At 40.4% G+C, this 16,437-nt stretch overlaps 1 protein-coding gene across 1 annotated transcript; it reads right to left on the reverse strand.

Annotated features, from left to right (window-relative positions):
• Window positions 1-910: 910 nt before the first annotated feature.
• Window positions 911-16,060, reverse strand: LOC136545089 (nardilysin-like). Its single transcript, XM_066537136.1, has 19 exons — window positions 15,600-16,060; window positions 15,022-15,097; window positions 14,775-14,821; window positions 13,266-13,378; window positions 13,089-13,162; window positions 12,895-12,990; window positions 12,653-12,772; window positions 12,343-12,576; window positions 11,726-11,874; window positions 11,013-11,169; window positions 10,777-10,932; window positions 9,721-10,097; window positions 8,225-8,374; window positions 7,338-7,520; window positions 6,116-6,319; window positions 5,275-5,381; window positions 4,881-5,034; window positions 4,378-4,499; window positions 911-1,635 (listed from the first exon to the last, which is right to left on the reverse strand). Exons 1-19 carry the CDS (start codon window positions 15,933-15,935, stop codon window positions 1,401-1,403), a joined length of 3,090 nt encoding a protein of 1,029 aa, XP_066393233.1. The 5' UTR covers window positions 15,936-16,060; the 3' UTR covers window positions 911-1,400.
• Window positions 16,061-16,437: the final 377 nt, after the last annotated feature.

The raw sequence follows: 16,437 nt of genomic DNA on the forward strand, positions 1-16,437 counted from the left end.
TGATTTGTGATTATGTGGAGGTAGAAGGCTGGAGGCAGAAGGAGGGTGGAGGCCGTTGGATCTTAATTGTATAGTGCAAAAAAATTCATATGTTGAAACTGCATAAAACACATAGTTGTTGAGTATACGTGCTCTTTTTAAAAGGAGAGCATCTCTGTTTTTATTAAAAGCAAATGTTTTTACAAGCTACCACTGCTGGGGATACCAGCTAGAGAATTGTTCAGTAACCATAGAAAAGAAGGCATATCAAGGTAGACAGGAGCGAGGTTATCAGCTCGTCCTAATCGTGATTAGTTGGGTTTATTAGTGCCCAATCAGTTATGCACAACAATTAGTCTCAATTAGTCACGATTAGTCGGATTGGTTGATAACATCTCAACTAAGATCAATTAGACGATTTAAAAACAATAGACAACAGCAGTAGGCGACGCACAGGGCGGGTCGATGGGATGACACCGGTTGCAGGGGACTTAACTAATGTCTTGTTTGGTATAAGTTAGAATTTAAGGGCTAAATTTTAGATCACTTTACCTTACTTAGTCTAATAAACTACTTCCTCCGTTCCGGTATATGCGCTGGTTTTTCATTTAGGACTCAAAACGAAGTGTTGCATGCATGCATGGCTAGCAATGGAGAGGACCAAAGAAACAACCGTAGTTGAGAAGATTACGTGATTAATCATGGCGAGCGCATCAATGGACCGGCCTTGGTATCTAAAATGAGGCTCCTCACCCCAGATATACCGAACGGAGGGAGTAATGTCTTTGTGAGGCTGGCTAAACTTTAGGCCACCTGTGTTTAGAGCATCAGGAGATAGAGCGGTCCGAGTGGTCTAAAGTTTATTGACTAAACTTTGAACCATGGGATCCAAACATGCTCTGAGTAGTAGTAGTACTCATACGCTAAGCCAAGACTTCCAAAAATGTTCAGTATAGATTCCAGACACCTTTTACATGGAAAAGTACAGAATTATGTTTCCTCAAAAAAACTGAGCTCTCTATGTATCCATCAATTACAACGCCAAATTGGATGATCAACAGTTTTTTGGTGCAAAATAAAGCCAATACGTGTTTGTTATGAAAATAACATAATGCACTATCAAAATCCTATTTTTCTTACCCAACTACGAAATAATGGCATTATACTCGTTCAAGATGAACAGGTCAGGTGCAACGACACTGATCAATTTCAGTGTACGGCAGCCATAGATAATATGGTGGTTGATTTGCAGAAGGGGCCTGAATCATCTACTATGGCCCATGTCGTTCTTGCATCTTGGCAGGCCTCGGCAATGTCCGAGTGCCACTCATGTTCTACAAATCTGGCCTTCGCAGATGTTCATCTGAAGGCATAACAATTTCGCACCGTCAGATCATGCTCTCCTTCCCTCAGCAGATGCCTCAATAAAATTGAGACGAAGCCTTCAATGATTCAACGTCATCAATTATAGTCCAAGATTGCTCCTGGAGTTTAGCAGCCTCAGCAATATCCGAGTTGCAACCATACACATGAATTGCTAGTCGTCTTCGCTTTGGGGCTGACGATCTTATGTATGTGTTGTACCAAGCTATAACATCGGCCTTCTGAACTGCCTTAAGCTCTTCAGCTTCCAGTTTTGCCATATCAAATATGTACCTACATGTCCACGGCATGAGACCATAAATTTTGGTGTACCAAAACAGAAATATGATACCAACATTAAACTTAATGCTTAGTTTTTAAAGAGCATGCACACAGTGATACATCTTTTTTTTTTTTTTTGGGGTGGGTGTGTGTGTGTGTGTGTGTGTGTGGGGGGGGGGGTCGGAGGGAGGAGTACATCCCCCAAAGGATGTCCAGAGTTCACTTAGCTCCTATTTTAATGTTTGTTTTGGTGACGAAAAAACCCTCTTTTACTTCAACAAGATCACTTTTCACCTTTTGCCACTCACATTCCTGGTGTTTTCCCAGGGCAAACATAGATAGTGGAAGAGCGACAACGGTGGCAGCGGGGAGGTGCAACAATTTGGTTAGTTTCCTTTCCACTTAGACCATTCTTTTGCTGTTCTTTTCTATAACTGAACTCTGACAACTACTGAACCCCAATAACCCAACCACAAATACCTGCTTGACTTTTGCTCCGCATAAGCAAAACCAGAAAAGGTGAAACCCCAATAACCCAACCACAAATACCTGCTTGACTTTTGCTCCGCATAAGCAAAACCAGAAAAGGTGAACAGTGATCTGGTTAAGATACAGAGGGGGTCAAGTAAATCAAAACAAACGTTAGAGGTAAGGATGCAAGGTGGGGCGGGCTGCCGCGCCAACACGCTGGGCTGCCTTCGCCACCAGCCCACATGAGACCACAACCTAGCCCACTTAAATATAGCGGGCTGAAGCGTCCAGCCCGCATATTCCCAGCGGCAACCCACATCCCGCATCGGGTGGGCATCGCGGCCATCAGCAGCGTAAACGCAGTCGCCGCGGCCGCCACCTCCACTACTGGTGCCTCCACCGGCCTCATGGCCGCGGTGATGACCGATGAAGGCATGGCGACACTCTGCCCGGGCCCCGACGAGTGCTCCCTCGCCATCTACCTCACTGGTCTCCTGCAAGCGGTAATCTACCTCCTAGCTAGCTCCGAGATGTCTTCGTCCTCCATTTCGTTCCCCACTGCATCCATTCATGCATGCTTGTTTACTGCGCCCACGAGCAAGCTGGGCCTGGCCAAGCGGTGGTGCATGCATGTGTCTCTTTTGATTTCGTTCTTGTTCAACTAGTGCGTCTGCTAGCCGATGGGTAGCTGCCTAGCTCAGTGTGTGACCTGAATTAACTAGTAGACACAAAGCGAGCGAGCGAGCTAGCTAGCGAGATGCCGGTTTACAATTGGCAGCCCAGCGATGGAGTGCGTTAGATAGACATGAGAGCTTGGCTTTCAATGTCGCCCTCCTGCCCCCGGGAGCTAATAAGTGGGCTGGCAGAATCCGCATCTTGCCCGCGTTTATCGTGCGGCCATTGTGGCCGCTCGCCGCATCAGCCCGTGATGCCTTTGCGGCTTGGTGGACGTGGGGCAGGTTAGCCGCTGCCGCCCCACTTGCATCCTTAGTTAGAGGTTTAAGCATATTCTGAGTATAGTTTGAGGGAGCAAACATTTACCTTCTATTTTTAAAGAGAATCATGTCAACGCATCAACAATAAATTAGTGTTGCTAAACATGCAGCTATTCAGTGCAACTTGAGGACAACACCAGTGTTATCAAGTCATCCAATTAATAGCGAATAATCGTCCTAGTCTGTATCCTGGACTCAACTAGGGGCTACGACTCAAATAGGCTGATTAGTTTTCTGGTCATCCGATTAGTCATCGACTAATCACGATTAGTCGGACGCTAGGGTGGATGACCAGGAAACAGAATGGAATTGCTGGGCACCTTAGGACATGGGCTGCATCTGGGATGACTTAGGCCACTTGGGGCTCATGTTTTTCAGCCCAAGTTGCAACCCTACATGCAGCCACCACCCTAGAGTTATCTTCATGCTTGATTTGTACTCTAGAACATATAGTATATTAGTATATATTTGGTATATTTGTCCTGGTATATATAGGATGACTAGGACCAACCAGGGCCAACTAGTCGCCCTGCTCGACGACCAATCATGACTAGTTGAATGGTCGATCCCATGGTGACTAGGATCGACTAGACGACTTAATAACATTGGACAACACAAGATCTAATGGTTGAAATCACTTGGATGGAAGCCCATAAATGCGTGGAACCATATAGATGCATCTTTGTAGTTAAGTTGTACTCAAGTGGTTGTTCACAAAGTATTTCCCTTTGAAGTGAGGTAAGAAATTCTTTTTTCTAAAATGCCAAATTTAGCCCCACCTAGTTCCTCTTCGCTGACAGACACTGTTCTGGCTAGTTCCCTGCCCTTGTTGCTACTAAATTCCTCAGCCTACTGCTGCCAGGGAAGATCTAGAATCTGCCTCTCTGGGTGGTAACGGCAAAAACTGGTTCGCTGTGGCCACAATGGGAGTGTAAGAAGGCAGAGAAGAGACCGAACAATAATACGAATTCCATTTTGAGCCCACAACAAACAAAATCCTAACAGCAACGTCGTTAGTTTCAAAAGCACACTCTCAAGTTTAAGCAACTACAACAGCCATAGGCCATTGAGATGGTAATCTCATAATCCTCCATACTTCATACTGGTTGTATGTTTAGAGAACAAGAAAAATGGCTTTCTTACTTGCAAGCATAGCATTTCATAGTTTGATTTTTTGTTTCTTTGTTGAAACGAGCATTTACTTCAAATACGATTCCATGAATGACTCATGCAATACTTTTCAAAAGACCTATTCAATGCAAAAGCAGGCATTAAAAAAGAACCATACCTTTTATCAACAATCTGAGACCAATAATCACCAGTTTGGTAGCTAAGGGAAGGTTCCTTTTCCAGTTTATCAGCTATTAAACCACTTCTATGGTGCTCAAAAGTCTCTTCATTGAGCCCATCCTGAATACACGTGTGGAACAAATCAATGATAAAATTGTTGCACAAAATTCTAATTGATTTTCAGCCTTCAGAAACTATAAAGTTTGCCCCAATTATAGAGACAGATAAACGGATACAACAGCATGTAAATGTTGAAATTACACAATCAACAGTTCTTGATAACATAGATATGATAAATATGTGACCAATTAAATAGCATGTGCTTTGAGATATGTGTAATGCAGTAATACTAAGGGTAATGAAAATTTGCATAGTGCGAAATTTAGTAATTTAAGTATTTAACAAAAGTGCAGATAGCCTACACTGCCTGTCAGATAAAAAAAACAATATTAGACTAAAGCAGACATGTTCAGAAAGAGGAGAATCATAATAAGGGCATACCAGCAGATCAGATAGACCATCGATGAAGTTGTCAATCCGACTTTGCAGATAAATAGGGCTATATTTGGAGGACATAACTTGAAAACAATAGGCCAGCATCCGGTAAGTCATCCTTGGACTAGAGTCCACAGTATAACCAAGTTGTTCCTTGGTTCTATTATGATGATGCCAGGAAATAAATTAGCAGACAACATTTCAAATTTAAACAGTAGTCAGGTATAAAATCTTTCCAGGAAAAAGGAAGTGATATCCTAAACATATATAGTTGTATGTTTTCCGTAATGTCCATATAACAATTATGTTAGTGGGATTTTCAAAATATTTTATCTTGGAGTAGGATAACATTAGTTACTATGGTTCATCTAGACAAGACTCAAGAGAGTGATATTCATACCTTAGCTGATCAAAGCATGGTTCTTCAATAATGTTGCTAAAAAGATCTGTAATAGCTCTGAGCCTTGTTGCCTCCTTTCCAACGTCTTGCTCAATTGGGAAATAGACCTGACAAGAATAAGCATACATAAGAGGGCCCATATTGACAACAACAACAACAACAACAAAGCCTTTAAGTCCCAAACAAGTTGGGGTAGGCTAGAGTTGAAACCCAACAGAAGCAATCAAGGTTCAGGCACATGAATAGCTGTCTTCCAAGCACTCCTATCTAAGGCTAAGTCTTTGGGTATATTCCATCCTTTCAAGTCTCCTTTTATTGCCTCTACCCAAGTCAACTTCGGTCTTCCTCTGCCTCTCTTCACGTTACTATCCTGACTTAGGATTCCACTACGCACCGGTGCATAATCTCCATTTAAAAATGCAACATTAAAAAAATGCAGACCCCAAGGTTCCAGTATCCTAGGTGCAGCGGTGCACTATGTTTATGAAATTTGTCCTTTTGTGAGAAACATTGGTCACTACTATAGAGTGATCATCAAGCTCGAAACAACAATCCAATGGCACCCCACTCCCTATGTCCCACATATCATCTAAGAGCAGATGCTATTGTCGAAAAGCTGAAATTTCAGAATGTGGTGGTATCAAGTACTCTTTCTGATGGTCCAGGGTTACACCCTTTCAGAATGTGTGAAATAATCCATGGTATATCCTTTCAGAACAGGTAACTGCCTGGGATAATATTACCATATATAATGAAAGATTTCAAACTATATGAATAAGAAATGCAAAAGAAAGAGTTGTGCAGTACTTAAGTATATATTAGCACCAGAACATAACCCCACCTCAACCACAGAATTTTCTTCAAGATCATTTTTCACGCGCAAACTTCTAACAAAATTTGCACCATTTGGCATGCACATTATTCTTTCCGCATGCCTTGCTTCCTCTGGCAGTGTCTGAGCAGGCAGAGTATTGAGAAATATTTTTGATATATTAATTGCCTCGTCTTCTGACAAGTTGCCATGACAAAGTCCCTCAATGTGCAACTGCATGTGTGCAAACAGAAAGTGGGTTTATAGTGTCTTCAAATTTCAAAACAAGGTGGAATGGAACAAGAAAGCGGTAAAGGCATTTTTTAAAGGAATAAAGAAAAAGTCCAAGTTACTCCATCCAAGTTTGGCCTATGTCCAGATAGCCCCCTAAACTAATGTTTGGTACAATTTACTACCCAACTATTTCAGTCGGTCCAGTTTCTTCAAGGAGATGATAGAGAACATCATGTTTTGTGATAGAAATAATACATTATGAATTTTTCATCACTATGTTTCGTACACCCTCCGTTCCAAATGGTAAGCCATTATGGTTTTCTAGGTACATAACTTTTGCTACATACCTAAATATCCATTATGTCTAGATACATAATAAAAGTTATGTATCTAGAAAAGCTAAAACGACTTACAATTTGGAATGAAAGGAATACAGTTTTGTATCTATATAGTCTCAATTTATTAATTTATTATTAAATTTCTTAACCTAACAAAGTAGGGCGTACCCAGTGCAGAGAGCTCCCGCTCTGTGCGGGGTCTGGGGAAGGGTGTCAGTGGCAAGCCTTACCCTCGCCTATGCAATGCGAGGAGACCGCGACTCGAACCCGGGACCTTCTGGTCACAGGCGGTAAGACTCTACCGCTTGCACCAGGCCCGCCCTTCTTAACAAAGTAATGATTAAAAATTTAAGATGTATTTTTTAACATAAAGTATGATGTCCTATGTCCACCTCACAGAATCTGAAACTAAAACTAATCTTATATGCTGAGAAACTAAAATAACAAATCTTGTTAAGGAGTAAACTGGACCAGCTGAAACAGTTAAATCGAACCAAACATTAGTTTGGGGGTTATCTGGCCATATGCCCAACTTGGAGGGAGTAACTTAGACCTTTTCCATTTCTTTAATCAGAAACGTTATCTCAATAAATATCTTTCATCTACATATACCTTTTTTCGTCACACAATAAAAGGTAGGAGAAGGATTGGAGAGAAAAACAAATAAAGCAAAGTAGTACCTGGGAAAGGATCTTCGGTACAAATGCTACTAGATCAGTAAATGTCAGCTTCATAAGAACTTCAAGTTTTTTATCAACGTCCCAGAATATTTCACGTAAGACTTGTAGCCTCAAGTAGGTGGAATGGCTCATAGGCTTCATGTTAGTGTTCTTGTAAAATCTTTCCAAATCTTCCTTGATGACCTGGTGATGAACACATTGAAACAATACATGAATACCAAATGTGTAGAAGTTTAGGGCGTACCCAGTGCAGAGAGCTCCCGCTCTGTGCGGGGTCTGGGGAAGGGTGTCAGTGGCAAGCCTTACCCTCGCCTGTGCAATGCGAGGAGACCGCGACTCGAACCCAGGACCTTCCGGTCACAGGCGGTAAGACTCTACCGCTTGCACCAGGCCCGCCCTTCAAAATGTGTAGAAGTTTATCAACGTAATAACATGTGTTGTCCTGTGTGTTCGAGAAAAAAGAGTTTATTAAACTGTTGGCGCTTTATGGAAATCTTTACAATTCTTACAGAAGTTAACAACTAGCAGGCCTAAGAAAAGATAAACAAAGAACAAAAGTTTCCTAAAACTAGAAACCGAGTTCAGAAACAATAGCATACTCCTCCCACCTTGCCACCGAGTTGAAAATAGCATCTGCTTGTAACAACCAACCGACTGGACATGGTTAAACAAGCACTATTTTTAGGCCACAGGCTGTTGGCAATTCTAGCTCATAGGAAGATAACTAGGGCCCAGGAGGCCAGAAATAAGACAACTATACATCCATAAATTTAAAAGAGATAGAGCAATAAACAGCAATGAGAGGACTAAGAGGATATCTTTTTTTATTTTATTACATTCTGACAGTCCTATCAAAAGAACAATCTTTGGTCCACATAAAATATTACCTCGAACCTATCTGTTTTTGGAGAAAAGGATCGAAAAGTAGACAAGATCTTGGACAGCAGGATGGGAAGCTTATCATTGTAACCATAAAGCTTTATCTCAAGTTTGCTAGCAACAACAGATATTGAAGTCTCCAGTTTAGCCACATAAGCCTGTGAAATGGAGAGTATAAAACAAATGAAAAAAAAAAGATATGATAGGTAAAGGTAGTTGCAAATACCGAAGTGAAGGGAAAAAGGGAAGATGTGAATGAACCTTAAGTTCAGTTCCCTGATATCTGATCACAGGAGCAAGACAACTAAATAAAGATTAAATCTTTTGTAGGTGCCAGTGTTCCATCACTATTTATATCAGGTCTAAATGAGTTATGAAAATTATGAAAAAGAGCCTCCCCAAAACGAAATTGAATAGCATTTCAGACCTTCAATCACCAAAGTTGATTCACAATTTAATTTTTAGAATAAATTAAAAAAATACAACTATATGACACATGTTGCAGAAAACTACAACTTTTGATGCCCATCGCAGAAACATTTGACAATTTTGACACTTTGTTGCAGAAAACTACGACCTTCTAACCAGACCCATTGCTGCAAGGTTATCAAGTCGTCCGACTAATCATGATTAGTTGGACTTATCGGTGCCATGGTGATCAGTTATGCACTAGGTTAGTCGCCGTTAGTCATAATTAGTCAGGCCGATTGGTGCCATGACAACTAGGGTCAATTAGCCGGTTTGAAAACATGTTCATGACACCATCGGCCTGCCTGTTACATGCCACAGAGGCTGACAGGTGGGATCCCACTGAGAAAAACTGGCGAAGTGCCAAAAGTTGTAGTTTCTGCAACATGTGGCACAATACTTGTAGGTTCTTGAGATTTTACTCTGGTTTTCAGGAAAAGAACCCTTGTGACCTATTGTCAAGTTTCCATGAACAGCATAAAACTAGGATATTCTGCAGATATTCACATAGTTTGGACCTTCCCATTTACTACATATCTAGCACTCCTTGATAATTTTAGGATTCAGTTTATACTCTACTCCCTCCGTCCCTAAATAACTGTCGCCGTTGGTGTGCGTGCCATAAGTTTGACTCGATTTGTAGAAAATGCGTGCAACATTTGTATCTCTAAATAAATTTATTAAAAAACTAGATTCAAAGATCTTTCCAACGATACTAATTATGTACCATAAATATTAATACTTTTTAATATATATTTAGTCAAAGTTGTTTCTCGGAAAGCGAAAACGACAGATATTTAGGGACAGAGGGAGTATGTCATATATTTTTCTCCTATTTTCTATTTTTATTTTCAAAATAGGAAGTTCGAGATATATAACAAAACAAGCAAAAGGAAGTGAAAGTAACCGCAAATACAAATTTTAAAAAGATATTATAGAATGTATCAATCTACAAGGTGGATCTAAGTTTCCATGCAAGCAGAACAGTAGACTTATGTCATAAGATCAGAGAATTAAACAAATTCAACATACCGACCTGATAAAGGACCTCATTAAGTTCATCTTTGAGAAGGTTTGCAAAGAGATCTGTCAGGACAGAGTTTTCGAGGCTACTACAGCCATCCTTGACAGAAATCAAAAAGTATGTGTTGGCACGAGGGACATTAAACGTCATGTCCATCTTGTACCAGAGTTTTATGAATGGCTCATCCACGATGCAACATGGGTTAGCGTCGCTCGAGGATCCAGGACAGTTGGCATTTCGCAGAGTGAAGTCCCCTGGTATAAATTCATTCTTCCTAGGCAAATGTAAATTAGCATCTACTTGAACAGGATTTTTCCAACTTTCTATCAAAGATGATGGGATGTCCTCCTCAATGTACTGTGAACCAAACCATGGCTCACATTGAATAGCTGCATGCAACAAATCACATTAGAAATGCATGATGTAATCAAGCATGAATATAGAGTTTAATAATACTTGTTCTCATGAATGCAATTAAATATAAGTATCGAAGTTGCAACTTCATAACCAGCAGGCTGTTCTTTGATACAGTTACACAAACAGAATGAACCCATAATAGAAAAATATTTCAAGGTCAAGCATGGTAGAAATCAACGCAATGCGCCAATGCTACAGAAACCCATGAGCCACCAAGATATTGCGTCTCGGTGTTATTGACACTCCGAACTGGAAGAATGCACATGCAGAGATGCCCACACAAATCATGTTTCAGTCCATACTGCTACTCAAAATTTAGAGAATATATTGTTATTAATCATTAGATGATAGATGAACAAAAGATGAATTTTTACTTGTAAAGTCTTGGTCAGTTTGCAGTTTGTGTCGTGTAGTGCTACAAGATCCATTTTAGCTAGTAAGATTTTGCTTTTATAGTTCACAGATATATGCCTGACAAGAATCTATTATACCCAAGAAGAGGAGCCTATCTGCCTATGTGACAACTAGAAAAACGCCTTATATAAGCAAGCATATTGCATAAACAAATATCCATTAGCTTGTCCCAGTAGCAAAGTGTTTTAAGATAAGAGACAAAAAACAATGTAGTAAATGGCATCATAGATTGATTACCTTGGGACTGCTTATCAAATGATTTACTGAGTACGTCAACTCTCATGTTATCTGGATTGAAGAAGCTCAGCGCATGCTTCACTAATTCCGGATCCCAGTCCTCATAAATATACTCTCCACAAACAATGTGTTTTTCAGAATAAAATAGCATATTTTCTGTAGATAAGACTAGGTTAACATGGCACCACTACATAAATAAACCACAAGAAACAAATATGAAAAGAAAAGGTTAGGACCTGCAAGATCAACTGCATAATCATCTGGAGGTTGCTCTTCTGCGAATCTGAATTCCATGTGTCCAATGTCCTGAAGTTCCTTGAATATCCATTCTTGTGGCTCAGATTGCTTAAGCAATTTTATGTATTCGTATACGGCACCAATGACCTCAAATACCTGCAAAACGCATATGACAGTCAATATTACAAAAGGGGGAAAACAAATGAGCAATATACTAAACAAACAAAAGCTAACTTAAACATTCACTACAAAGCACAATGTATCAATAGTGAAAAAGACTAGATAGGTTCCCTCTGATAACAGTTTTTCTGGCAAACATCCAACTAGTTACAAAACATTATCCAAAAAAGAAACAATGAATATAAAGGAAAAAGACATGTATATGAACTTACTAAATGATTTTCTCTTTACCAATGTTTAGCTCAGAAAATGGTTGCAAAAGTTATTGCGAAGTTAAAAAGTAAATATTACTTGAGTGAAAACATTCCCTGCAGATCTTTGCACACAATTTTTGCAAACAGATCTATTTCAATATTCTTCTATATATATGGTATTGTCAGCTATATTTTCGTTAGATTGCTGTCATAAAGTTTATAGAGTTGAGAAATATAAGATTTCCGCAAAAATAGAATGGAGCACTCTGAGAAAAGGAAATGGAACTTCGTCCATCCAAAATATGTATAGAATCAGAAACACTTGATAACCTGCATACATTTTTCAGTCCGGAATCTGTAAGGTGGATAGACATTTCAAAGATATAAGCATATGAGGACCGTTGTGATCCTCCACTACCAACACCAGCACTCAATGAGCTCGCCCAGCCTTTAGCCTTCAAGAAATAAAGTAAACTTCCCTTGCCCTCTGAAAATAGAAGCAAAATAGTAAGTTACTAATGGCAATACATTAGATAAGTTTGCTTTACGTGTGCTACAGATCCACATTCATCCTAGAAAATATTTACATTTTGATTATACAATGCAAAGAGATCCATAAAGAACAAAACACCTGAAAAAGCAAAAGATTTTCCAGAGGCTGATATAAAATACGAGAACACCCAGCAAGAATAAAAGGATAAGGCTAGCATTCTTGTGAATAGCTTGAGGACTACCGCGGGGGCCAGGGAGGATAAACATTATATTAAGAGCCCAAACAACACCACAAACACACACGCATGCAATATAGCCATGGAGTGACTAGCTTTGTAGGGAGGATAAACATTGACCAATATAGCTATGGAAAACCAATCACTTGCTTAGCATTCAACCATTGAGGTACGTCAACCTCATCGAAGAGCAATGGTCAAAAGTGAATTTGTTGAAAGCTAATTACCATGACCAAGGAGATGAGCCAAATAATCTTCTGGTTTCTTCATGTACTCCTTGTGCAAGCAAGGAAGTGTCCATGACAACCAAAGGCTGTGCAGATCTCTAACAGCCTCCAACTTGTAGAGTTTCCCTGACTTCCAAAATGGAATGTCAGTCTTTGGACCTATATCCAAAGGAGGGCCAGCTTTAACCTTGCTAAATAACTCCATTGTCCAGCGTTCTAGAATGTCAAGGGGTTCTGAAACATGCAAAGAGCAAGAGCATTAACTCATGGATACGATTTATTGTCAAAATAAGGAAAGATTGAAGCCCACCTCCTCCAATTATAACTAATCTCATTGCTCCTCCATGGTAGTTTCTCATGTACATATGTAAAATCTCGTCTCTTAGATTGATTCCACTGCCCATTGCGTCAACTAAACTTTTCTTGTTTCCTATTGGATAATTATAGATAATAATATATCAAAACTTCATCCGCAATGCAATTCAAAGAATAGCACGGCATGAAAATGTCCACCTAAATGTGTTAAATAATAAATCTAGTTAGTGAACATACCCCAGGTAAATCTGTTCAAAGGGTGTCTTTGAGAACAGGTGTGGGACTGCAGTTGGTAAAGGCGGCAGCTATCGCTTTGCAGGACTTGATTAAACTCTGATGTAATACAATTGTACAGGACACAGTAACTATAACGTACATAGTATTCAAAGAGCTAAAAAATAGTAGTTAGCCAGAACAAGATAACCACAGACCTGAGTCCACTGCTAATATCTCACGGTCCATTGCTTCAGCCTTAACAAGGGGTGACACGAAGAATTGAGAAAATCTAATAATGGAATGAGAACCATATATGTAAGTTTCAAACTACAGAATTCATATATGAGGAAAGGAAAAAGAATGAAGAACAACAGTGAACGGATGGCACCCACCTGTCTAAGGCTCCCTTCAGATGCTCCCGTTTGACCTCAAAATGGTAGCATGTGTACTCAGTTTCAGTGAAAGCATTAGATGCACCGCCATGTTTGGACAGGTAACTGTCATACTACATAAAAAGGTCATCAAGTAACTCACATGGTCGGTGTCCAAAAGTTGCTCAGATGTATAGCATATAGCAAAGGTAAGTCATCACAAGCAACAAAGGAACATCTGATATGAACCAATAACATGCAGAAGTGCGACGAATTTCCAAGTTACACAAATGTTTGCAGCACATCATAGCAGTCACATCATAACTCTATAGCAGATAAGGGGATGTGACTGATCAAGTTCTGTCATACATTAGCAGTGCTGCAGCCTCTATTTGCGATGAACATCAAAACTTCAAAATAAATACATTTGTGATTCCAGATGAGCGCTAACGCAGTAGGTTTCATGTTCTATTCAAATAATTGATTAGACTGTAACACCTTTATACTGTTCCTAGTGTACTTTAACAGTACGCAAAGGAAAAATGGTTTCTGGTACTGTGATACACTGATACTTGGAAAGAGACAGGCTGAAGTATCCACTACGTGCTTTCGCAAGATGAGTAAGGAACTAAGGATTATTCAGTCAGAAGTCAATGATGCATACCGAGATGCTACACAGAGAATAGAAAACTAGGACAACTGGGAAGAGAACACTAAATACACTGCAGACCTTTTGTTTACCAGCAAAATTAAAAGTATACAGTAAGAAACAGGGAGAGTGCCAAAGGCCAAAAAAAAAAAAAGGGCGTACCCAGTGCAGAGAGCTCCCGCTCTGTGTGGGGTCTGGGGAAGGGTATCAGTGGCAAGCCTTACCCTCGCCTGTGCAATGCGAGGAGACCGCGACTCGAACCCGGGACCTTCCGGTCACGGGCGGTAAGACTCTACCGCTTGCTAAAGGCAAAGTGCAACACAAATTATCTACAAGAAAGGAAGGACGGAGAAGAGTTAAGGGGGTGTTTGGTTTCAAGAATGAGTTAGTCCATCATCTACTCATTCCTCACTTTACTTGTTTGGTTTGTGGGATGGAATAGGATGATGCATCATCACCCCATTCCTCATAAGTCAATAATAGTACTAGTATGAGGAATAAAATCATTCCACCAAATTTGAGGAATCAACTCATGATGCACCACCTCATCTAGGATGGATAAACAAAAGGCAAACACATTGAAGCACCCAGGGCTCAACACTGGGTCTCCCAGGATATTAAGGACAGTGTAACTTCAGCGACCAAACATAACTTAGTGTTGATAATTACAGAAGAGTCTGTTGTTCCCACAATATTACCACTATACACTGCAATAATTGGTATATTTCCATTGAGTACTATATAAAAAAAATGTGAGGGTAACAAAAATTGACAGAACTGATTCTCAAATAAAATTGACAGAGCTGATAATCTAAATGTGCAGAACTCCCCATAAAATTAAGATGAAGAAAGGAAGGCCAAAACATGCAGAGTGTACAAACCTCGTTTTCATCTGGAAATTCAGAACTCCCCATAAAAAGCATGTGCTCTGCAAATCGTACCACTCTTCAGCATGGGTATAAATTAGCATTCTGATTTCATTAAAATTAAGATACAGCTCATGAAATCCGATCGAATCCAAACTTTCAGATAACTTCAAACAGAAGAGTATTTATCAGTTTCTTAACTGGTTCGCATGAGCACGCTATGTGAGAAAGGTATAGCATATAAAGGACAAAGATCTCAAACCTAGAAAATGTGCTAAGCCCTGTGCCTTCTCAGGGTCAGCGAAACTGCCCATTCCAACACACATTGCAGCAGCAGCCTGAAATGCAATGTGCCATTTTGTAAGAATGAAAGGGATAAAGGGTAGGGGGTGGGGAGATAGCAACTTCCAAAATGATAAGATCTCCAGCCAGGAACTTGTTCCACATCAGATCATGAAAATTAAGTCACAAAAACAGCATGATGCTTCCCATTCCATAAACCCCGCAGCAAACCCGTGATGTGTTTCACACCATTTTTTTAGAGTTCAAGTGTGTTTCTCACCATAGGCCCCCATCAAACTCGTCTTGGTTCAATACATAATTTGTAACATGCCGTCTTAACAAATTACTCTTCACAGGTCAAGACTACCGACCAACTGAATTGATATCAGGTGCCAAATAACACATTAGAGATTCAACACTCATTCCACATGTTAAGATCAAACTATTCCCAAATACGACTAAATCAAGTTAGATCCCAATTCATTAACAACACATTATCGCGTATTCACGTTCACCGCTGATGTTAAGTTAGTAAAGCAATAGAAAACCCATAGCTACCTTCTTAACGATTGGCTCGGTGCCACCCTTCACCTTCCTCCTCTTCGACTCGCTCTCATCCTCTTCCTCGTCCTCCTCCCCATCGTCGTCCTCACCCTCCTCGTCACTGTACTCTTCGCTGTCGTCATCGCCATCCTCGTCTTCCTCATCCACTTCCTCCATCTCCTCGTCTTCACGTGGCTTGGAGGCTTGAGGTGGGTAACCGTCGGCGTAGATCTCAGGGTCGTGGACGAGGAGGGCACAGAGGCCGTTGGCAAGGCGGAGGAGGCGATAAGACCGCTGGTCGTTTGGTGACTTGATCACCAGCTTGTCGTCACGCGACACCGCCGCCGCCATCTCACCCTCGCGGCCTCGCCGCCGCCGCTTGGGAGATACGGGAGAGGAGGCTGCAGGGAGATACGCGGCGACAATGCGACAGTGGCAAAGAGGGCCGCCTCCTTGTTTAAGTTCGCTTTATATCTTTTCTTTGTTTGTTTGGGGATTGAATTAGGGTTTATATGCTTCTATAATACTTCCTCAAATTTTGGTCTACGTCCAAAACTCCAAATAACACTCCTAAACCAACATTTAGTTCAATTACTCCACCCAACTATTTGAGTTGGTTCAATTTATCCCTTAGGGCTCGTTTGGTTGGGTGAAATTCAACAAGGAACCCATCCAGCTGATCAAAACTAGTATAAATTAGTGAAAGCATTCCGAGTAGGAATGGATCCAGTGATTGGTTCCCTGCCAAACGAACAGACCCTTAACAAGATTTATCTTTATTTTTTATTATATAAGTTATGCTTTCATTTAAATAAAAAATGTCTTTTGATTTAAATTCTGTGATGTGAGATGA

This window comes from Miscanthus floridulus, chromosome 1 (assembly GCF_019320115.1).
Source record: "Miscanthus floridulus cultivar M001 chromosome 1, ASM1932011v1, whole genome shotgun sequence".
NCBI classification, from domain to species: domain Eukaryota; kingdom Viridiplantae; phylum Streptophyta; class Magnoliopsida; order Poales; family Poaceae; genus Miscanthus; species Miscanthus floridulus.

Bases quoted from the DNA above. Each gene is read 5' to 3' on its own strand.
- LOC136545089 (XM_066537136.1), bottom strand. From the start codon at position 15,935: ATGGCGGCGGCGGTGTCGCGTGACGACAAGCTGGTGATCAAGTCACCA. The intron at 15,098-15,599 runs GTAGCTATGGGT...ATTGCATTTCAG, and splicing joins CCGAGCCAATCGTTAAGAAG to GCTGCTGCTGCAATGTGTGT. The intron at 13,163-13,265 runs GTGGGTGCCATC...TTCCATTATTAG, and splicing joins CTGAAGGGAGCCTTAGACAG to ATTTTCTCAATTCTTCGTGT.